This window comes from Rhinoderma darwinii, chromosome 2 (assembly GCF_050947455.1).
Source record: "Rhinoderma darwinii isolate aRhiDar2 chromosome 2, aRhiDar2.hap1, whole genome shotgun sequence".
In the NCBI taxonomy this organism is placed as follows: Eukaryota; Metazoa; Chordata; class Amphibia; order Anura; family Rhinodermatidae; genus Rhinoderma; species Rhinoderma darwinii.
The window spans coordinates 59482307-59507656 of record NC_134688.1 but is presented as its reverse complement, the minus strand read 5'-3'; the positions used below and the strand labels follow the sequence as shown (position 1 = coordinate 59507656).

Genomic DNA, 25350 nt, shown 5'->3' with positions numbered 1-25350 from the left:
ACCCCTTTGGATGATGGAAGCATCTACTTTATGTATTAATTTGCACTTTGAATTTTTGACCTTTTTGGTGTTAACTGGCCAAAAATCTCATATAGACTGGTGCATGTGAAGGACGGGAAATGTGTCCTATTATCACTAACTCATTAAAAACATTCAGGACTGACAGCTATAGTGTTGCACTGAGATTTCCGCTGAGTGCTTTCTGGACGCACATTGGAGTGTATCATTGAAACAGTTACTGACACAAGTGTTGTACTTACTTGTAATATATTAACTTCCACTTTTCTTTAATGACTCAGTTCCCACACCCTAAACATTTATATTCTCACGTCTCATATCTGAATCAATATTCTCACTTTTAGCTTCGGCTAATTTTAGTGTCCAGTGGATACGTGACGAGAAGTGTATTGTCTGTAATTCATATAATGAACATATGTACTTCCCTTCTTCTCTACTACATCTGTTGAGTCCAGGGGTCTGGAGGGTCATAATGTGAATCTAACTATAACATGCTTCATTTTTAAAACGTTCTTAGACATGGAAAAAAAGTCTTTATTATATTATTATTACTAAGAGCGTAGAAGAGTAGTAGTAGTAGTAGTAGTAGTAGTAGTAGTAGTAGTAGTAGTAGAAGTAGTAGTAGTAGTAGAGGTAGTAGTAGTAGTAGTAGTAGTAGAGGTAGTAGAGGTAGTAGTGGTAGTAATAGTAGTAGTAGTAGTAGTAGTAATAGTAGTAGTAGTAGTAGTAGTAGTAATAGTAGTAGTAGTAGTAGTAGTAGAGGTAGTAGTGGTAGTAGTAGTAGTAGTAGTATTAGTAGTAGTAGTGGTAGTAGTAGTAGAAGAAGTAGTAGTAGTAGCAGTAGTGGTAGTAGTAGTAGTAGTAATAGTAGTAGTAGTAATAGTAGTAGTAGTATAGTAGTAGTAGTGGTGGTAGTAGTGGTAGTAGTAGTAATAGTAGTAGTAGAAGTAGTAGTAGTAGTAGTAGTGGCAGTGGTAGTAGTAGTAGTAGTAGTAGTAGCAGCAGTAGTACTAGTAGTAGCAGTGGTGGTAGTAGTAGTAGTAGTAGTGGTAGCAGTAGTGGTAGTAGTAGTAGTGGTGGTAGTAGAAGTAGTAGAAGCAGTGGTAGTAGTAGTAGTAGTAGTAGTAGTAGTAGTGGTAGTAGTAGTAGTAGTGGTGGTAGTAGAAGTAGTAGTAGCAGTGGTAGTAGTAGTAGTAGTAGTAGTAGTGGTAGCAGTAGTGGTGGTAGTAGTAGTAGTAGTGATGGTGGAAGTAGTAGTAGTGGTGGTAGTAGAAGTAGTAGTAGCAGTGGTAGTAGTAGTAGTGGTAGCAGTAGTGGTAGTAGTAGCAGTAGTAGTAGTAGTAGTAGTAGTAGTAGAAGTAGTAGTAGTGGTGGTAGTGGTAGTAGTAGTAGTAGTAGTAGTAGTAGCAGCAGTAGTTGCCGTAGTAGTAGCAGTAGCCGTAGTAGTAGCAGTAGCAGTAGTAGTAGTAGTAGTAGTAGTAGAAGTAGTAGTAGTAGTAGTGGTAGTAGTAGTAGTAGTAGTAGTAGTGGTAGTAGTAGTAGTAGTAGTGGTGGTAGTAGAAGTAGTAGTAGCAGTGGTAGTAGTAGTAGTAGTAGTAGTAGTATAAGTAGTAGTAGTGGTAGTAGCAGTGGTAGTAGTAGTGGTAGTAGTAGTAATGGTGGTAGTAGCAGTGGTAGTAGTAGTAGTAGAAGTAGTAGTAGTGGTAGCAGTAGTGGTGGTAGTGGTAGTAGTAGTAGAAGTAGTAGTAGTGGTAGCAGTAGTAGTAGTAGTAGTAGTAGTAGTAGTAGCAGTAGCAGTAGTAGTAGTAGTAGTAGTAGCAATAGTAGTAGTAGTAGAAGTAGTGGTAGTAGTAGTAGTAGTAGCGGTAGTAGTAGTAGTAGTAGTAGTAGCAGTAGCAGTAGTAGTAGTAGTAGTAGTAGCAATAGTAGTAGTAGTAGAAGTAGTGGTAGTAGTAGTAGCGGTAGTAGTAGTAGCAGTAGTAGTAGTAGCAGTAGTAGTAGTAGTAGTAGTAGTAGTAGTAGTAGTAGAAGTAGAAGTAGTTATAAAGCGGAAGTCATCTATTTTTATTCTTTAGAATTGAAAAAAGTTGTTAATGCTAACCCCCCACCCCCACCCCCTTATAGTTTGTGTGAGTTTAATATTTCTAAAATAGCTTTAGATGGTTTGTATATTAGTACAGATGTGGGGCTCCTGCTCCAGTGAGGTATACAATCTGTATCCACAACGTTAAAGGATACACTCAATGCCACCCCTGTCCCTGGTTGAACTTGATGGATATGTCTATTTTGGACCCTACTATTTATTATTGGACTAAATAATTGGCAATAACAAAAGCAATGTAGGGCAGCCACAAAATCACTGGAAATGTGGCTGATACTAGAAGAAGGCTGATTCTACTACTTTGTATTGTTGGAAAACCTTGATTTTACAATCCAAATATTATAATATAGTGTTTGCTCTTTTATCAGCTGATCGTTCCCCTGTTCCCGTTTGCCCGATATTTGGCTGGTGTAAAAGGGCCTTAAGGCCAGCATTGTGTGGGGATAGGTCCACTCACCTATTAGCCAAACAGGGCAAAACAAATTCTGCCATTTTGATAATATACAGTGAAGGAAATAAGTATTTGATCCCTTGCTGATTTTGTAAGTTTGCCCACTGTCAAAGACATGAACAGTCTAGAATTTTTAGGCTAGGTTAATTTTACCAGCGAGAGATAGATTATATAAAAAAAATTTAAAAAAAATCACATTGTCAAAATTATATATATTTATTTGCATTGTGCACAGAGAAATAAGTATTTGATCCCTTTGGCAAACAAGACTTAATACTTGGTGGCAAAACCCTTGTTGGCACGCACAGCAGTCAGACATTTTTAGTAGTTGATGATGAGGTTTGCACACATGTTAGATGGAATTTTGGCCCACTCCTCTTTGCAGATCATCTGTAAATCATTAAGATTTCGAGGCTGTCGCTTGGCAACTCGGATCTTCAGCTCCCTCCATAAGTTTTCGATGGGATTAAGGTCTGGAGACTGGCTAGGCCACTCCATGACCTTAATGTGCTTCTTTTTGAGCCACTCCTTTGTTGCCTTGGCTGTATGTTTCGGGTCATTGTCGTGCTGGAAGACCCAGCCATGAGCCATTTTTAATGTCCTGGTGGAGGGAAGGAGGTTGTCACTCAGGATTTGATGGTACATGGCTCCATCCATTCTCCCATTGATGCGGTGAAGTAGTCCTGTGCCCTTAGCAGAGAAACACCCCCAAAACATAATGTTTCCACCTCCATGCTTGACAGTGGGTACGGTGTTCTTTGCGTCATAGGCAGCATTTCTCTTCCTCCAAAAACGGCGAGTTGAGTTAATGGCAAAGAGCTCAATTTTAGTCTCATCTGACCACAGCACCTTCTCCCAATCACTCTCAGAATCATCCAGATGTTCATTTGCAAACTTCAGACGGGCCTGTACATGTGCCTTCTTGAGCAGGGGGACCTTGTGGGCACTGCAGGATTTTAATCCATTACGGCGTAATGTGTTACCAATGGTTTTCTTGGTGACTGTGGTCCCAGCTGCCTTGAGATCATTAACAAGTTCCCTCCGTGTAGTTTTTGGCTGAGTTCTCACCTTCCTCAGGATCAAGGATACCCCACGAGGTGAGATTTTGCATGGAGCCCCAGATCGATGTCGATTGACAGTCATTTTGTATGTCTTCCATTTTCTTACTATTGCACCAACAGTTGTCTCCTTCTCACCCAGCGTCTTACTTATGGTTTTGTAGCCCATTCCAGCCTTGTGCAGGTCTATGATCTTGTCCCTGACATCCTTAGAAAGCTCTTTGGTCTTGCCCATGTTGTAGAGGTTAGAGTCAGACTGATTAATTGAGTCTGTGGACAGGAGTCTTTTATACAGGTGACCATGTAAGACAGCTGTCTTTAATGCAGGCACCAAGTTGATTTGGAGGGTGTAACTGGTCTGGAGGAGGCTGAACTCTTAATGGTTGGTAGGGGATCAAATACTTATTTCTCTGTGCACAATGCAAATAAATATATATAATTTTGACAATGTGATTTTCTGTTTTTTTTTATATATAATCTATCTCTCACTGGTAAAATTAACCTAGCCTAAAAATTCTAGACTGTTCATGACTTTGACAGTGGGCAAACTTACAAAATCAGCAAGGGATCAAATACTTATTTCCTCCACTGTAAGTATTCAAAAAATATACTGGACTCAGAGGGGATTGACGCCTGGCTGCTACATACACATCAGCCCATCATTTACTGTGGGGAGGGTAAGGGGAGGCGAGGAGAGGTGGTGGGAGCGTTCCCCTACACCAGACGCAATACTATAATTCCGGTATATTATTTGAGCGTTCCTATTAGCCAAATGGCACAATATTTTTTTTTTTGTGCCGTTTTAAGTTAAGGAGAGCGGACCTGTCCCTGTTATATACTGCCCTTAGGGAAGCAGTCTAATTACAGATCCACTTTAATCCGCACTGGGAAGTAATATAGTCTGGTCACACCTTAAGGAACCTGATCCACAGTCCCGTATTTAGATTTGAGAAGATATAAAAGAAGAGATAAAGGGATCTTTTAAATCGAGTGCTGCCTTAATCTCCATCGTTAATTTCCATTTTACATCCAATTATCCACCTAAATTTGACTATAATCCTATCACCAAGGCCTTGCTTTGATCTGCAGGATTAGTCTTTTGCCTTCTAATGTCCTTACCGACATCTTCTTAGAATTGGACATCTTGCCATCTCCTTCCAGATCAGCATAGTCTTCACTGTGAATATTTCCGAGGAAAACATTTTGTAAATCATGTTTTCTTTATATGATATTTTTTACTTTTTAAAACTTTCGACAAAGTAGAGATAAATATTACATACAAAAATTGGTTTCATGATTTATGGAAGGATTTGGCAGCTAGACGTTAATGTAATAATACATTTCTTTTTCAGACTGCAGGAATACTTGTCATAGAGGATTTATCGGCCTCTGGTATCTATACCTGCACAGCCGCCAATAAATTAGGAATTGAAAGAAGAGATATACACTTTTATGTCACCGGTAAGAGCCTATTGCACTTTCTTTTGCATGACAATCATAATGTTTTAAACATATAATATTTTTTAAAGTAAAATCAGTTTTATTTTTATATTTAAATTTTATTAGTTTTATTTTGGAAAGATGAATTTTATAATAAAAGCAAGACTTTATAATTATTCTAAAATTGTGAAATCCATAGAAGCTTAAACATTTCTATATAGTTCCTCTCAAATTAATTGTCTGGTTTTGGAAATGAGCGAGTTACTTTTAGGGTATGTTCACACGGGCTGTTTTTAGGCTGTAAACGACCCGAAAAATGGCTAAATATGCGGGGGCTCAACACCTCCAAACATCTGCCCATTGATTTCAATGGGAAAAATGACATTCCGTTCCAACGGGGCATTTTTTACGCAGCCGTTTGTCTAAAAAAAAAAACGCCTCGTAAAAAGAAGTGCATGTCAATTCTTGAGCCGTTTTTGGAGCCGTTTGTCATTAGCTCAATAGAAAAACAGCTCCAAAAACGGCCGTAAAAAACTCTGCAAAAAACCCAAGTTGCTTAAAAAACGTCTGAAAATCAGAGGCTGTTTTCCCTTGAAAGCAGCTCCGTATTTTCAGCTGTTTTTTGTAAAGCGTGTTAACATAGTCTTATCATAGTCTTAACAAAAATCGTCTGAAAATAGCCCGTGTGAACATACCCTTATACTTCACGTCTCTCATATTGTTATGTTTTCCCACTCGGTACCAATAGTTGAAGGTCTTCCTTTTGACTCCAAATTGCTGTTTTCCGCTGGATATGGATGTTTTGACTGCGCTACTCTACCTCAGCATGTGCTACAGGACGTGTCTTTGTAGGTGGTCATGTAACAGTCTGTCTGACAGTTGTATAAGTCCAGACTCACAATAGGACAGGGATTTTAAACATGTCCGAATTGTTCACTGTCTGAAGAATTTCAGGGAGACGGCAGTCCAAGTACATCAAACTGAAGTAACCTGTGAAACGTCCTTTTCCATTTGCTGGCACGCAGCATGACTGTGGGTGTGTGCAATTACCTAGGGTGAAACAGGAACAGAACAGTCTTATCTCCTTGGCTTCCCAATGTCACTAAACTGCATTTTATTTTGAGATTCCTGGTGGTGCTTGGCAAAGATAAACAGCATCTTCCATCAGGAAACCTGGGAGCTATTTCCACAGGAAGTTTCAAATCACTTAAGTAAATAAAACGATTATACATCACTGTGGCGGCCGTGCAGCTAAGCATCACATTGATCTCTGGCCTAAGGTGTACTAAACTTGAGCAAATGCCATTTTTTTTTGTACATTCTTTGATTTGAGTCCAGAAAGTTTTACCCCAATTCCAAAAAGTGGTTAAAACTTAACTGTGAATCACAGACTGTTTACAAATATAATTTATTATCACATTGACCTCTGAAGAAAAGTGTTAGTTTGTCCAGGAGTTAGGCCAGGATCACACACACAGTTTTGATGCCGTTTTTGGTGCAATTTTTGGCTGTTTTTTGAGCCAAAGCTAGAAGTGTTTCCAAAAAGAAGAAAGACTGAAGTATCTCTTTTCTTTTTTGTCCACTCAGGGTGTTTGGCTCAAAAAAACTGCACCAAAAACGACATCAAAATTGTGTGTGTGATCCTGGCCTTAAACTTAAAGTGTAGCTAAACGTTCGACAAACTTCTGACATGTCATAGTGACATGTCAGAAGTTTGTATTGGTGGGGGTCCGAGCACTGAGACCCCCACCAATCGCTAGAACGAAGCAGCTAAAGTGCTCGTGTGAGCGCTCAGCAGCTTCGTGTCTGTTCAGCTATTTCCGGAAATAAATGTATCGGTGTACGGACTCAATACAAAGTCTATGAGCCCATACTCCGATACATCGGCTTTCCGGAAAAAGCCGAACAGACACGAAGCGGCTGAGCGCTCACACGAGCACTTTAGCTGCTTCGTTCTAGCGATTGGTGGGGGTCTCCGTGCTCGGACACCCACCAATCCAAACTTCTGACATTTCACTATGACATGTCAGAAGTTTGTCGAACGTATAGCTACACTTTAAGAATGTTATAGATTAGTAATTGTTCTGTCTTCACCCAGTGTAGTTGTGTTAGGGTACGTTCACACGCGTCAATCTTGTTGCATATTTTATGCGGCTTAAAATGTGTTTCTACACATCTGAATGTTGTTGTTTCTGTAGCATGTGAATTTAATAATTTCTGCTATTTATATTCATATTATATTCATTTATGTTCATATTTATAACATATTCTGAAGCACTGTAAAAAAGTGGTCTTCCTTTACTGTCCACAGCGGGGCTCACAATCTTAATACCGTGTGTGTGTGTGTGTGTGTGTGTGTGTGTGTGTGTGTATGTGTGTGTGTGTGTGTGTGTGTGTGTGTGTGTGTATATACATATATGTGTATATATATACACCTAAATAATGGGACTCAATTATTTGAACAAATTATTGTCAGGAATATCTATCATGGTTTGTTATTGTATTTTTATGGCGTAAAGCGTTATAGATCCAATTTTAAAGTGTATTTTGAAATGTGACAAGTTAGGGACAATAATTACATATGACGTATATACTGTATGTGGCTTTTCAATTTACAGTCAAGCATCAGACCTAGGCCTATTTCATACAAGAATGTCTGAAGTTGCGTCCGTGTGGTTTCCATGTGTCATCTGTTTTTCTCGCCCGTTTTTCTCCTCTGTAAACACTTCCCGGATTCACTTTTCATTTTTTTTGTACATTTCGTTAGCACCTCATTCGTGGAAACGGACAGCACACAGATGCTGTCCTTTTTTTTTTCACCTATAGAAGTCAAAGCACAAATCTGGTCTGCAAAAAACAGACCAGAAAAGGGCATACTGTGAGTTTCTTGCAATGGACACACTTTGTTGATAGAAAATGGATGGGTGATAGCCTCATTGTCTTGTATGGGTCAGTGTGCTGTCCGTTATTAAATAAAGCCTAAGGGTGGCTTTACATGCTGCAATAATGGTTATGACCCAGGTAATTACAATCGCCATTTTCGAACGTTGCATCTTGTCAACATTTTTATGCCACTAGTTTAGTTAGTCGAAATACCAAAAACCTTGGTTGGAAGATCATAAAATTGTACTTGTTGGTCTTGATGAGGAACCATAACTACTGAGCCATCTTACTGCCATGTAGTTTAGATCACAAAAACAAATAATTACTATATGTAAATACTCTGCGTACACCGCCTTCATGAATGAACTATAACATGGAGCGGACAATCACGGGGCAAAATTGACTCTGCCCTTTTGATGATTCTGCTTGTATTGATGATTAATGTGATATGACCGCAATATTACATAGGTTTTATATATGTTTTTTACTCTTTCAGATGTACCCAGTGGATTTCATATAAGCATGGACAGGTTGGCAAAAGAAGGTGAAAACATGACATTAACATGTTCCGTCAACAAATACCTTTACACAAACATTAGTTGGATTTTACGCAGGCGAGTCGGGAATCGAACAATAAACCACAGCATCAGTAAGCAAAGAAATTCAATCACAACCGAGTATTCTACGATTCTAACCGCACTTGTCCAGAACGCAACACAAGCCGATTCGGGAATCTACGAGTGTAGAGCGACCAACACATTCACTGGAGACCTTGTGTCCCAGAGAAAAGACATTACTATGAAGGGAGAACATTGCAATAGGAAAATTCACTTTTCACGGACCTCTAAACAGAGAAGAAAAAATTGTACAACAGAAAGTAGCGTTACCCAATAAGAATGACTCAAACCATCGTTCTCAAAGATTGTGATTGAAAATCAAAGGTACTGAATATTCTTCCTGGAAAGACTGGAGAAATGGCTGTGGTTGTATGGAGCAGTGCAGACCACATTCTTATTATTCTCTACTGTATCGGAAGCCATTTATGTTCCTGAAATAAACCAGTCCAAAGATGGAAGAGATAATGTTCAAAGATTATTCTGCATTCATGCTTCAGTGTTGACAATACCCAAGCCAATAATGAATATAATACTGAGGAACATAGCGTTTCTATTCCGATTAGGCCACATCTGCAGCATATTCTGTAAGGGTTAGGGTTACGTTATCTTTTCTAAAAACAGACATCACGTATATGGAGAACTTGCTTTAAATTAAAATCTCAGGTTTGGAAATTAGGAAAGTTATATTTGCTTTAATGAGAATATGTAAAGTAGAAAACAATGGAACATGCCGAATATCGAATTCATAGGAAACATCACATTTTAAATTCCAGTAACTTGGTTTCCATATGGTATTCATTTGCTTGGTAGCTATAATGCACCTTACCGATTGAGCTGCTATATTACAGTGAAAGAGCGAGGAGGATCTGCCATGTATATGGAGTATCATGTATAGGATTGGGGTTGAGGATTGGAGTGAACCACTTATGGTCAATGGAAGCCATTACAGAATTTTGAAAGCCTTCTTTGGGCCATGGACTTCTATAAGGCCTGTTCATATAGAGTTATATTTTTGATAGAGTCATTTCCAACTGGCAGCGGATATATATCTGAGTGAATCAGATTGTTTGGTTCTCACAATATGGAGTTAGAATGGTTGTGGTGTATTTAGAGAAGCTTTGGCCAATTCTTTCTATGCAATCTTAGCTATTTTTATTAAATTATTTAGTGCTTGCAAATGTATGGCAGCATATATGACCAAACAGGTAAAACCATGGCGGTATAGCTTGCATCAGACCCTACTGCAATGCGTCTGGTTAGAAATGTCTGCCTAATCTCCATAAAATGTGTATTGATCAGTTGATTGATCACCTTATCTTTATTGAATGGGGACAAAAGGTATATTTATAAAAGGATTTCATGTTGTCTTCCTAGATTCTTCATAAATACATATAGGATATGTTAATTCCGCATTGGCCGCATAGTATATCTTTGTATAAGTTTCAGAAGGTAAGGATTTTACTGGGAAGCACCAGATCACTATTCTAGTTTTATCTATGGTTGGTTAACTATGCTTTATATAACCTCATTGTCCTATGGCCCTATACAGGGGCAGAGTGATGGCATCATGATCAATCACTTGGATGAGCACCAAATAAAACAACTCTGTAAGATTATTTAACAGAAGGTCATAGGTGACCTTTTTGGTGGCCACATGTAGCTACAGGTCACCAGAAGTCCACCATTGATTTCATTGTTTGTATCATGGTAGTGTTTAAGTGAACTTTTCTCTACTTGGATTAAGAAGAACTTTGGCTTCTTGAGCAGAACTTCACTCTTGGTAAATGGTGCTTGTTCACTTACCATTCCAAAACAGGGCTCACTGAGGTGTCGTTCTTTAGATACTGGAAATAATTATATACAGGCACAATGAGCACTAAATAGAAAAATTATATATAAGTGTATACTGTACATAAATACGCTGCATCAAAACTTCACATACAAGATGAAGTTATTGGTGAAAACACTTTTAAAGTGTCCATATCAAAAAGTTGGGTTGTCTAGGGAACCAATCAGATGCCTGCTTTAAATTCATGAAAATACCTTAATCTGATTGGTTGCTATGGACAATATCTCATATTCCACGCAGTTACAAGTGGAACAGATTTGTTAATAACCCTCAATGGTAATAGTTATTTCCAGATTGAAAAGTTTGTCTATAATGTACATATATGCATCCTATGCAGCCGTATCTCAAAACTATTGTATTGTAAAAAGCCAGCAAATATTTAAAAATAACCTATACTTTTGTATGTTTTTTTGGTTGATTGTACATAATTTCTTTAATATTTTAATATAAATTTTAATTAAAAGTATATATTTGGATGGTAATGCACTGAGAAATATGCTGAAGAAAAGGTGTGAATTAAGCCGTTTACCATGTATGATGGGACATAAATATAGGGCGCCTCCAATATCTTCAGGCTAGGTTTTGTATTTCACTTAGATATCATCATTCTAGATTATTGTGGCTAGTTATGATAGAAATTGTGGGAGCCTTGATGTTCAAATTACAGACTCACTTTTCAACATTTTTGAAAACTGAACTGCCATTTTCCTATACAACGCTGGTCCTCTAATAGCTGGCCTACTAATCACATTTGATAGCACTTCTGTAAATATGTGTACACTCCCACACAATTATGATATTCTGAAACGTAAAACACAATATTAGGCCCTGTTCACACAGAGTTTTTGACAAGTTTTTTTGGCGCGGAAACCGTCAAAAAACGCCCGAAAATGCCTCCCATTGATTTCAATGGGTGGTGGAGGTGCCTCGCGGTAAAAAGAAGCGACATGACCTATCTTGAGGCGGTTTCCGCCTCCAAAACCCCATTTCAATCAGTGGGAGAAGGAAAATAAACGCCTCGACGAGTGTTTTGACACGTTTTTGTCAAACCACTGTGCAAAAAAAACGCCTGGAGCAGATTTTGCAGGAGGAATTTTCCTCCAGCAAAAAACTCTGTGTGAACTAGCCCTAAGGACCTATTCGGCTTTTTTAAAGGATCAACATTTACTTCACTGATCACTTCACTGACGATCACTTTCGATCAACATTTTAATTCTAATGTGAAAATTTTTGGGCCGAGCTAGAATCAGCATATTTAGACCTTATTCACACAAGCGTGTCCGATTTGCGTCTGCAAAAAAATGGACAGTTTTCCTTGCATAGGATTGTCCGCGTTGCGTCAGTGTAATTTCCGTGTGTCATCAGTTTTTCTTGTCACTGTTCCTCTTCTGCAACCACTTCTTGGTTTCAATGTTTCTTTTTTTTTCTGCATTTCTTTAGCAACTTATGCGTGAAAAATTGAGAGCACACGGATGTCGTCCGTGTGCTGTCCGTTTAGTTTTATAAACCCATAGATTGCAAGGGGCGAGTCTGTTCCGCAAAAACAGACCAGAATAGGACATGCAGTAAGTTTCTCGCAATAGACACACTCTCCATGGAAAAACACAGATGTGTGAATAGCCCCATTGAATTGCATGGGTCAATGTTCTGTTCATTGTTAAAACAGCACACTGAAGACAAACACACTCATGTGAATAAGGCCTTATGAAGCTATATCAGAATGGTTATAGTCCAACACTATATGGGTGTGTATAGACAAAGGTTTAAAGGGCTTTTATAGGATTCTAAAAATGGTTTGTTTTTTCTTTCCACAAACAGCTCCACTCTTGTCCATGGGCTATGTCTGGTATTGCAGCTCAGCTCCTTTCAAGTGATTAGGACTGAGCTGAAATTCACAGCCCATGGACAAGATTGATGCCGTTTCTGAAAAAATAAAATATAAAACTTTTTCTAATATTAACAACCCGTTTCATGTTTCAATAGATAGACTTGAGAGTCAATAACATTCCCTGAATATCATATATCGGTGTAGCCAGTTACCGTGCAGCCCTAGTACTTTCTGTATCCCTTTCCATAGTCTTATTGACAAAAAAAAGGTGATGACGTCACTATACTGATATCAAAGTGATTTTCAATATCTCCTTTAAGTGTGCTAAACTGTCTGAACCATGGGGGACCTATAAATATCCTGTACGTGGCTTGTTTTCAGATTGATTTAGTAAAGGCACTAATCCAAAATAAACAAGTCCTTAAATAGAATATTTGTGGAAAGGGGACAGGAAGAATGGGATTGACAGAAAACAGAACCAGTGTAAACACTCACGATGGAATTCTTCAGAAATCTGCAGACTTGGGGCATGACTTAATGTTTTTCCAGTTTAATAAAATAAACGACTTTGTCATCCAACTCTAAAAAAAAACTGTGCAGAATATGCTGGAAATATGAATATGGTGCACGTATGTATTTGCTTTGTGGTGTAAGTGAAAGACCCCGTACTGTAGCCGATCAGTTCATGGTTTTATAAAGCTTGTACCACACATTCGAGGTCCGGTGTATCAAACAAGAGGGGAGATCTCCAGGGTTTATGTAACTCTCAATGTGATATTCAGCATAGTGATACTGTAGTAGAAGGCCTCTCCATGAGATGAGATTACAAAGAATGTGATATATGGAGAGATTATGTATTTTTTTTTGTAGAATTTCAGAATGGAAGTACTCTATATATTATTACATATTGCTGATCTACAAAAGACTGCAGCATGGTGACTTTTCAAGATGGGCTCTATAGAAGGTTAGAACTCTTCATGAAGTAAGGCTGGCCAAATACTGGATCTACTTTAGACTAGATTCAGACGAACGTAGCTAACCTCCGACGTGAAAAACTGCAGTTTTTCACGTCCGAGGTGCACCCGTGCGGGGCGCGTTGTCACAGATCCCCCATAGACCATAGGATGAGTGACATGCAGTAAAATAGGACATGTCCTATTTTTTCACTGACTCTTCACACGCTCTTTTGAAACAACGGACGTGTGAACGGCCCCATTGAAGTACATGAGTCCATGTACTGGCCATTGTTTTAACGGCCGTCACACTGACTACATATACGCTCGTCTGAATGAGCCCTTAGGCAGTAAACACATAAAATATAACTACAACAGTTAAAGGGCATGTCCACTTTGAACATGCCCTCTTCGTAAGACCGTGTTCACATGACATTTTGGCCCTACCTTTAGAGTGTACATTGAAAAAGGTCATGTACATGCTAAATAATGTCCATAGGGATCCATTGTCAGACACAGGCCAAAGGATTGTCCTTTTGGCCTCCGTCTGGCCAGTATACTGAAAAAAAATATGAAATTGCTTTGTAGACAACACTATTCCATCCTGCAGAGTCCAGTCATCATGAACTTTTCAATAGCTTTTCATGACGTATGCGTTAAAACAGATAACATTAAAGCCTATGGGTGACGAATGCTGCTGTTAGGCATCTGTTACAATCTACGTTTAACATATACGTTGGGAACTTAGGCCAAACATAGGCCAAAAAACGTGATGTGAACATAACTTAGAAGTATGAAGTGTGAAAGTGGGATTTATCAATTTGAGAACCCCTTTAAAGCACCAATTATCAGATATCAGATAGTATAGAAGATATCAGTTATAGAATTTGTAGGAACTGTATGATGAGACAGGATGACCATTAGGGCTTATTCAGATGAACGGGATATACGTCCGTGCAACGCGCGTGATTTTTGCGCGCGTCGCACGGACCTATATTAGTCTATGGGGCCGTGCAGACAGTTGCGTGATTTTTACGCAGCGTGAGTCCGCTGTTAAAAACTCACAACATGTCCATTCTTTGTGCATATTTCGCGCATTACGCACCCATTGAAGTCAATTGGTGAGTGAAAATCACGCGCACCACACGGAAGCACTTCCGTGGGACGCGCGTGATTCGCGCAACAGCAGTGAAAAGGATGAATGAAAACAGAAAAGCACCACATGCTTTTCTGTTTACAAACATCCAAACGGAGTGTCATAATGATGGCGGCTGCGCGAAAATCACACAGCCGCGCATCATACGGGACTGACACACGGAGCTGTCAAGTGCCTTTTGCACGCGCAAAACACCGCGTTTTTTGCACGCGCAAAACGCACACGCTCGTGTGAATCCAGCCTTAAGCCTAGGATGTAGTGGGATCAGGGGAACCACCTCTGAAAAACTATTAAGTAGAACATTGGATTCATAAGTGAGGAGATTGAAGAAAGTCAGCATCTTAATAAAATTAACTCTTTATCATTATCAAACCATTATAAGCATACTGGGACACGTTTCTGACCTAAGGTTTTTAGACCTGTTACTAATCACCTGCTGTCTGAAAGGGGTAAATAATCCTAACCCTAACCCTTATGATGGTTTTAATGCTTTACTAATAAGGAACAGATTATTTTATTTAAGCCATGGCTTTCTTTATTTTGCTTGATGGTATTTGAAGGCACAAGCCTTGGACAGTTTAGAGGAATGCAATATGTGGAATTGCAGGATTGTGCTTTAAAACCTTGTTTTTTATGTTGCCTTCACTTTTGATTGAAGAGATCATGTCTGGCCAGCTTAACATTTTTGCGGTCAAGCCATATGTTTGATACACAAGATAAAGCTGAAAAGCACCATTAGTGATACAAGAGTTCTGATTCTGGATATATTGATGATGTATTTTTAAGGGGTGAAATTAATCTGGGCACTGGTTTAATTTCACAAAACCAAAAAGTGATATACAGTAGTGATAAACTGATGCCGTTTAAGGCTGTTTATACCAGCACCATAGCCTCTGTTGTTAATGGAGCCACAGCTAGGGTGGATCCGTTATGTAATGGATCCAGATTGATCCCATTGACTTATAATAATGGGGTCAGTCACATTACTATTAGGTTTTCTTTTTTTGTTTTTACAGAAAAGATTACCACAGAAGACTACACAATACAGGTGGTCAAAAAGCAATGGAAACATGACAGAATAAAGGAGTTGTCCAGGATGCAAAAAGTATTTTTTTCTCAAACAGTGTCACTCTTGTCAATGGGCTACAGTATATTTATCTTTAAAGCTCATCCCTATTTATGAGAATGGGGCTGAGTTGCAATACTAGACAAAGCCCATGGACAAGTGTGGAGCTGTTTCTAGAAAGCAACAAAAAAAGTAGACCCTTTATCCTGGACAAACTCTTTAATAATAGTGTGAATGAAGACACTTTAGATGATTTCTTGTTACGTGTCTACTTCCAAATATTGGCTTTTTTTCCCTTTAAATACTTGAAGTGAAGTATCTTAGTATTGAAGGTGACCATTTTTTCATATACAATGAAATTTCGAAGGCAACATTAATGACCCATGAAGCTTACACTGTGAACTGGAAGGAAACTTTCCATTAAATTAATACAGTTGTGTATATTCATTCCATATAAACTCATAGGTCAATATATAACTTATTTAATGTCAGATGTCAGAAATGACTTATTTATAGAGTAATAACAGTCTTAAGATATATACATTAACATTGTTCTATGTCAAATGTACTTATTTCAGGGTCTTTTTATTGCAATACAATATCTTGCTATTCAGTGGTAACATATTCTATGTATATTGTATATATTTTCAAACTTTAAGATGGTATTTTAATTAATATTGAAAATTGTATTAACAATTTATAGAATATTCCTATTTTTGCACGTGTCTATGGATTTGATATGTTATGGTTTTTTTTGTAACCTGGATTTCTGAAGGAAAAGATTAAATTTGGATGATTGTTATTAAAGGTTGTGTTTTCCTGTTTTATTTCTGTATCAATTCTCCATTATTCAGTACACAATAGGCGACCTGTCTGTGCTATAATGGGGTCAGTCTGTTACAATGCAAGCGATCAGTACCCACGGGTGGTTTTTAGCACAGAACAGCAGGAATAGTAACAACATGACAACATATCTGTATTTGAACAAACAGATAACAATATGATACCAACAACTTCTGGTTGGGAACCTGTAAAGCAGTTTCCTCCCTCATGATCCTGTACTGAGGTCCCACGACTGCACTTTTCGGTCACATGGGAATAGCCATTGTAAGTGTAACAAGTAAACAATGGCATTTCCTCTAAATTCTGGTTTTAAGCAGTATAAATATGTTGGGAAACAATCAATAATGTGACAGGTTTCAACAAATGGTACATTCAGTAGCACCAACTAGTATGCCCTATATAGCAGTGTGCTTCTTTCTTTTGGAATTGATGCATGTTAAAAAGTGAAAAAGTTAAATGGTGGGGAAATATATAAAATGCATTTTGTTTAGAGCTGATGCACATGGCTGTAGATCCATTATAAAGTGCCGGTAGACTGCTATGGGCCCATACATTTCATAAGGAATTCATGAGAAACAAATCATAGAATGCTCGATCACTGACCATAATAGAGAAGTGTTCATCCTACCTTTTCAAATGTTGTATGTAGTTGGTTTTGGAAAAGTGACCATTTCAACCTTTTCATCATATTTATTTTCTGGTGTAATAAAAAAAATCAACTTCCTACACAGGCAATAATAATATGGGCACGGTTTCAAGTGCCAACGATTGGGTGTGAACCTTATAATGCTTTAGGGAAACAGGCAACTTCAAAGCCTCGCTGCCTTGTAACAGGAAGCAGCTATTAGAATCTCATGATATGCCAGGATTCGGTTAAAGAATGTCTGTCATTACAAACAAATATTCCAATCACTCCTTAGGCAGCTGTAGATGTGTATCAGATGTACTACAGACAGAAATGTTATGTAGAACCTACATATTTGCTGTTCTTTGTTCCTTCCATCTGCATCATTTCTGTATTTTATCTCTAGAATTGTGCCAAGTAAGCTCTTTCTGGTGTAATGTAAGAACTGTGCTCTGACCAATCAGCTGTCTCTCCCTGCTGCTCTTGCTCCCCTCTCACAGCATAAGCCTCACATGCAGCCTGCGGCAGAAAGACTGCAGTATCATCCCCCTCCTCCACGCCTCTTTGCCTTGTCTCTAGTAAGGCCCCATGCACACAACTGTAGATTTTGTCCGTAATTACGGACCGTTATTACGGACTCATTTATTTCTATGGTCGACGGACACCTTCCCGTATATTTACGGGAAAGTGTCCGTGTAGTAGAAACCTGCCGTAAAATATAGGACATGTCCTATTTTTTTATTTTACGGACTGTGCTCCCATACTTTATAATGCGAGCATGGTCTGCAAATGTGGATAACTGTCCACTGCCGGCCGTGCACGGTCGTGTGCATGGGGCCTTAGCATGTTACTGTAACTTACTGAAGACAAGCTCGTTCCAGTCTGAAGATGTTTCTGAACTGATTCTGAATTTTACAGAGAGCTTGCAGACAGGGAATGTGAAAATACAGACTGATGGAAAGTAAGGGAGATGCCACTTATTGAAGAGTTTCATCTACTTTAAAGGGAACCTGTAAATAGGTTTGGACCCACTAAATTACAAGCATGCGGGTATGTGTGATACCCAGAAAAATTGCTGTTTATTTACTGTCATTGTACTGTTGCTTTAGTATGCAGGTTTTAATGTGCTTTATTCTGTAATCATGGTTGGTACTGAATTCACTTCCCTATATGACTCAGCAGAAACATAAATGGGCTGCTTCACCTTTAAGATGTATTCTCCAGAGGGAGGGGAGGGGTGTAGCTAGCTGGGGACAGAGGAACAAACCTCAACCAGTGCAGTGTGTGGAGCAGAGCAGTGCAGAAGTGAGGAGAAGTGTGCAGCAGCGTGCAGGCAGAGGAGAGCAGACAAGTCAGTGTCTAAAGTTGGATTCAGTGAGATGCTGCAGCAGACATGTGGAACTGAGAGGAATTCTGTGAGAGGATCAGCAACAGCCATGTGGAAGTGAAAGGAGTGCAGGTCAGTGTGTGTTGCATGTGGCACAGAAGCCAGACAAGGAGCTTGGACACTACTGAGAGTGCCTAGAGCAAAGCAAGGAGCTTGCACACAGCCTAGAATCCCCAAGGGACACCATTCCTCTGTGATAGTGCAACTGGATTGGGACAGTCAGCAGCGCACCTTCCAGCACAGTATAGAGAAGAAAGAGGAGCAGAACTCACAGCACACTGGGAGGAATTACAGACAGAGTCAGGGAGGTGAAGCAGGTACCACCATTTGCAATACCCTGTGATATGTTTATACTACTTAAAGACATTGCCTCTGTAATAATAGTAACCACCAAGCATATTGTGCCCAGTAAAACTACTGTGAAAGTTTATTGAACCCTGTCTCCTGGAACATCCTTATTTGGGGTACACCACATAACATCCCAGGGGACAGAGAACAGTGTATCCCACAAGCATCACTTATTTCACTGGTTCTGCGGCCCAAGGCGCGGGAGAGAGAAAGTGCGCCACCGTGACCAAAGGGCACGAATACCAACTTCAGCTCAGAGAGCCCCGCCCACCGCGACTCGGCGCCCGCGTTACCACAAATTGGTGTCACGAACAGGATGTACCACGAGGTGTGACCTTAAACAGGAGGTTCTGCGGCAGCCATCTTGTGAAGGAAGCCGCGATTCGCTTGGAGAGCGCAGGACTGTGAGATCGCTCTGTGTGTGTGACAATAAGTGGATGACTGCACTGTTTTCTTGCTGCGTATTGTCTGCAGGGACAGACTGTTGTTAAGTAAAGACAGCACGACCGGAAGGTCTCTGATAAGATGTCGATGGAGGGAGATCATGAACTGCCTGGCAGCAGTGGGAACCCCAGCACAGCGCACGCAATGCCAATAACGATGCCGTATTATTTTGGAGCGCCCTGGCTCCCCAACTATAATGGAGATGCAAACAGCCTGAGAGACTTCAAGGAGAAGATGCAAGCCATGTTCCGGCTGTACCCGGTTACCGTAGAGCAAAAAGTGGAAATGCTGATCAGTCAGTTAGGAGGAGCAGCCTTAAGGGTGGTGAAGTCCTGGCCTCACACTGAAAAACGGACAGTGGAACGGATTTTTGAGTGGCTGAGCACTACCTTTGATAACCGGACTATCTCTGAACTAAAGATGCGGTTCTTTGGCACGAAGCAACAGCCTGGTGAGGCGTTACGTAATTTTGCCCTCAGTTTGCAGGAAGCGTTGCATGCTATTAAACAAGTGGATCCACATGAAGTGCTGAATACAGACAGAACCCTGAGGGATCAATTCGTTGAAGGAGCAAGGAAAGAAGCTACAAAGATGCAATTGAGAATCTTAGCACTGCAGAACCCGGACAGCTCGTTCCTAGACTTTAAAGAGATGGCCATCAGAGTCCTAGGGACCGAATCAGAGTCCAACCCAGTCCAAACCCGCCCTGAACAGAACCCCAACGGTGCAGCGCCAATGTCTGGCATCAACGAAATTGTCACGCAGTGCGCTCAGACACAGGTGCAGGATGTGGCAAAGGAGTTGCAAGTGCAGGTTGCAGAACTGGCTAAAGATCTGACAGAAATGTACCGGGAGCTGAGAGAACTTAAACAGCAACGCCGACAAGATGAAGATCGCTGGTCTCCGAGAGGTAGGCAACATTACAGCCACGGTGGGAACAGTTATAGAAATTTTGGGAGAAGGCCCACTGACCAGTTTGATTCCCAAGGAAGACCCATTTGCAGGCGCTGTAGGAAAAGTGGTCACATTGAGCGAGAATGCCAGCATTTAAATGTGAATCTCCCCAGGCCAAGGACCAACCCTCGGGAGGAGAGCGCATAGGTCCATATCAGTCAGAGTGGATTCCCCGATACATTGGGCGCTGTCCTGTGGTCACTATCCAGATAGATGGAATCCCGTTTGCAGCATTGCTAGATACCGGTTTGCAGGTGACAACAATACAAGTGTCACATTATGAATGACATTGGAAGCTAGATCAGCTATTGAAACCTCCACAAACATGGATTAATGTTATAGCCAGTAATGGACAGATCATTCCCCATCAAGGATATTGGGAGCCAACAGTCAGAGTTGGACAGACCGAACTCCCACAACAAGGCCTGATAGTGGTTGACGTTCATGATGACGAATTTCCCCCAGTGGTCCTAGGCATGAATGTGCTGCAGAACTGTTTTGAAGAATTTATGGTGGACCTGAAGAAGGATCTGGGCTTAGCCCCATCGTCAGAAAGAAGAGTAATCCAGCAAACTCTCCGCTTATCGCATGGACACCAGAAATTTGCCAATCCAGATGGAGAAATTTGCAAGGTCCGAGTGACTGACAGACGACCAATATTGCTGCAACCAGGTACAGAGACTATGATTTATTGCAGGACACGAATGGGTCTGCGTGGTCATGCACAATTTGCCAACCAAAATGCCATAACAACAAGAAGAGGAACCCCGCCCCCATCTAAACAAGTGCCTCTTAATCTACAAACAGAGAAAGTACATTGGGCTCAGGTCCAGAAAGAAAGCAGAGTCTTGGAAAGTTTAAAAACCCTTCTTGAATCTGGAAGAAAACTCAGCAGGAGTCAGCGTATCAGTGCCGATCCAGAGTTGGTCAAACTGTTAAGGCAGAGAAGACGGCTATTCATAGGAAAGGGTCAGCTATACAGACGCACTCTAGATCCAATCACTTATGAACGTGTGAATCAGATTGTGGTGCCCCGGCAGGACGCCAGCATAGTCCTCGAAGCTTACCACGATCAGTCTGGTCATTTTGGGTGTCAAAAGACTGAAGCCACTATAAGAAGACGGTTCTTCTGGATTGGAATGAGAGAGGACATTGAAAAATGGTGTCGAGAATGTACTGCTTGTGCAGTGAGCCGACGAGAGCAACCTGGCCAGAAAGCGCCACTACATCCTATTGTGAGTCATAAGACGCTGGAATTAGTTGCACTTGACCATGTGAAGCTGGAGCCAAGCAGAACTGGGTTCACCCATGCTCTGACCATCATTGACCATTACACAAAGTTTGTTGTAGCAATGCCCGTGAAGGATTTGACAGCCAAGACCACAGCTGAAGTCTTCTGGAAAACCTTTGTTCTACCTTATGGATATCCCAAACAGATTTTGATGGACCAAGGGTCTGCGTTTGAGTCACAATTGTTTCAAGAGTTCTGCACCCTCTATGGCTGTAAGAAGTTACGAACAACTGCGTACCATCCACAATGCAATGGACTCTGCGAAAGAATGAATAGAAATGCTGAAAACTGTGCCTACTCATCGAAGAGCAGATTGGCGCATTCTTCTTCCAGATCTAACTTATTTGTACAACAATACAGTCCATTGTTCCACCGGATACACGCCATACTTCCTGATGTTTGGTCGTCAAGGCAAACTACCGTCTGATATAGCTATGGAAGTTCAAGTCAGCGATACCATCAATCCTCTACCACGAACAGACTGGGTAGCAGAGCATCAGCGTCGCCTGAATGAAGCCAATGAAATGGTTGAGAACCGGATGAAAGTCGTACGTCAGAGACAAGAAGAGGACTATAATTCCAATGCCAATGCTGAACCTTTGAAAGTTGGGGATCGAGTCTGGTTAAAGAAGAACCACAGAACCAGCAAGCTAGATGACTATTGGGAACCAAGGCCGTACACTGTGAAAGCCATTCCTCATCCAGAAATAGAAATCTACGAGATTGGAAAATAAAACGTAGAGAGTACCAAGGTGGTACACTGTAATCAGCTGAAACTTTGCCTGTTGAAGGACTCTAGAGAGGAAACCATTCCAGATGAGACACCCTCTGAGGGAAGACTGGAGTCACCCATGGAAACTGCAGGTAATATGTTCCTGTTTGACTGGCCTTTCGGTCCTTGGATGCAACTAGGTGTCCCACAAGTTGTCCCTAGCCAAAGTGTGCCGATTGAGTCCCACCCAGAAGTTGCTCCGAGCTATTGTGAACTTATTGACTCTCAGCCCCCTACTACTTTTGATCCTCCTAGAAGGTCGGAGAGAGCCACCAAAGGTAAAATGCCTGAACGATACTGTGACTGAATAGACATGTCTATGCTACAGACTATTTCTATGGAGCCCTATAGTTACATTTGACCCCCTAGTTGGCTCATGCAGCCTTGATTTGATTTTTGAGACCAAGAGACTGTCCTGAACTTTATTTTGAAACCCATGTTGTGCACGGTGCGCCACATCTCTATTGAGTCTATTGAAGTGCATCGCAAGGATTGTCGGCTGTACCATGCGCCTTGCAAATGGCGCCAGAAGATGTCTTGCCATATGGACGTTGTTGCTGGATATATTGTGAGACACTAGTTTTACAGTATTGCCTTAATATTTTTGCCTTTCAGGAATGCACTATGGACATTTGCTGTTATGATGCAAAGTTTACCTTTAATATGTGAATATGTTATATTGCATATTTTTGTCCCGTTTTTGTTGCAGGAGAGACAGTGTCGGGGACGACCCTGATTTTACCGGGGACGAATGTGATACCCAGAATAATTGCTGTTTATTTACTGTCATTGTACTGTTGCTTTAGTATGCAGGTTTTAATGTGCTTTATTCTGTAATCATGGTTGTTACTGAATTCACTTCCCTATATGACTCAGCAGAAACATAAATGTGCTGCTTCACCTTTAAGATGTATTCTCCAGAGGGAGGGGAGGGGTGTAGCTAGCTGGGGACAGAGGAACAAACCTCAACCAGTGCAGTGTGTGGAGCAGAGCAGTGCAGAAGTGAGGAGAAGTGTGCAGCAGCGTGCAGGCAGAGGAGAGCAGACAAGTAAGTGTCTAAAGTTGGATTCAGTGAGATGCTGCAGCAGACATGTGGAACTGAGAGGAATTCTGTGAGAGGATCAGCAACAGCCATGTGGAAGTGAAAGGAGTGCAGGTCAGTGTGTGTTGCATGTGGCACAGAAGCCAGACAAGGAGCTTGGACACTACTGAGAGTGCCTAGAGCAAAGCAAGGAGCTTGCACAAAGCCTAGAATCCCCAAGGGACTCTAGGCTTTAGAGAAGAAAGAGGAGCAGAACTCACAGCACACTTGGAGGATTTACAGACAGATTCAGGGAGGTGAAGCAGGTACCACCATTTGCAATACCCTGTGATATGTTTATACTACTTAAAGACATTGCCTCTGTAACAATAGTAACCACCAAGCATATTGTGCCCAGTAAAACTACTGTGAAAGTTTATTGAACCCCGTCTCCTGGAACATCCTTATTTGGGGTACACCACATAACATCCCAGGGGACAGAGAACAGTGTATCCCACAAGCATCACTTATTTCACTGGTTCTGCGGCCCGAGGCGCGGGAGAGAGAAAGTGCGCCACCGTGACCAAAGGGTGCGAATACCAACTTCAGCTCAGAGAGCCCCGCCCACCGCGACTCGGCGCCCGCGTTACCACATATGCAGTTAGTGCTCCAAATCTGTCCATGTCAACCATTTAGGCAACAGTTAGTAAAGTAACTTACAACTGCATACGCAGGATGGTACACCTCGCTTCACTACACATGCGCAGTGTACTGTCCCCCTACTTCATGTGTGCAATGTGCTTTTTACCTGGGCAGGTTTAAAACAATAAATTCAAGCTGCATAATGGCATGCTGGTGGTTTAGTTTCTCCAAACCTAGTCAGAGCTTCCTTTTAAGCTTGTGATAAATGGAATGATATGCCAGGATCCCCAAAAAAAATCATTATCTTTCAGACTGATGAAAACCCAAACAAGCTAATTTAATCTGGCCACGTTTTAACACGATAATATGAAACAAATAACGCTGACACCATACTTCCCAACTTTCAACTATCACAAAGAGGGACATATTTTTCTATTTTAAGACACACCTCTAATTCCACCCAATCCCCGCCCATACACACCCGGTTCAGCCCACACAGTATCATGCTCCCATAGTGCCTCCCACACAGTATAATACCAAATAGCTGCCCCACACAGTGTAATGCCCTCTAAATGCCACCATCCAGTTTAATGCCTCCATAGCTGCCACCATACAGTATACTGCCCCATAGATGCACCCATACAGTATAAAGCAAACACAGATGCCCCCATACAGTATAATGCCCACACAGATGCCCCAATACAGTATAATGCCCAAACAAATTCCCTCATACAGCATAATGCCCCCATAGCTGCCACCATACAGTATACTGCCCCGTTGATGCACCTATACAGTATAAAGCCAGCACAGATGCCCCCATACAGTGTAATGCCCACACAGATGCCCCCATAGAGTGTAATGCCGATACAGATGCCCCCATGCAGTATAATGCCCAAACAAATTCCCCCATACAGCATAATGCCCCATAGCTGCCCCATACAGTATAATGCCCCCTTAGCTGCCCCTAGTGCCAGTGCCCTTGTAAATAGTGACACAGTGCCAAGGAAGATAGTGCCCATGTACATAGCGCCACAGTTTCCCTTGTAGATAGTGCCCCTATATAGTGCCACAGTGTCCATGTAGATAGTGCCACAACCCCCTTGAAGATAGTGCCACCCTGCCCCTGTAGATAGCGCCATTGGGACTCCCTCTAGGAGCGGAATCCCCTGCCAGAGCATAGGCTGGGGATTCCGCTCCTAGAGGGAAGCCCTGATGTCACTGTCAATATATGGACAGTGACGTCAGTGGCTACGCCTTGAGCGGAATCCCCGTTGACAACTCTAACCGGCGATTTCGCTCCACGAGGAGCCCCTGACATATATGGACAGTGACCTGAGGGGTTTCCACTAGGAGCGGAATCCCCGGCCAGATCGTTGGCAACGGGGATTTCGCTCAAGGAATAGCCGCTAATCTGAAGCAGGGAAACATCGGCTCCCTGCTTCAGAATTAGTTCAGAGTGGAGGAGCAGAGGGAGCTGTGCTCGGGGAAGCCCTTGGCGTTACTGTCCACATATGGATATCTTGACTCTGATAACTTGCTGCAGCGTGATATCACACAAAAAAAGCCACTGAAAAGTCATTGAAAAAGTCAAGATAAAGCATCT

General features: G+C 41.2%; 1 protein-coding gene across 1 annotated transcript in view; it reads left to right on the top strand.

The window, feature by feature from the left end:
• FLT1 (fms related receptor tyrosine kinase 1) overlaps positions 1-16032 on the top strand; it is a 74325-nt gene extending 58293 nt beyond the window's left edge. The window contains exons 12-13 of the mRNA XM_075851675.1: positions 4981-5089; positions 8448-16032. Coding sequence (XP_075707790.1) covers positions 4981-5089; positions 8448-8845 — 507 coding nt within the window. The 3' untranslated portion in view covers positions 8846-16032. The remainder of the gene's footprint in view (positions 1-4980; positions 5090-8447) is intronic.
• The last annotated feature ends 9318 nt before the right edge of the window (positions 16033-25350 follow it).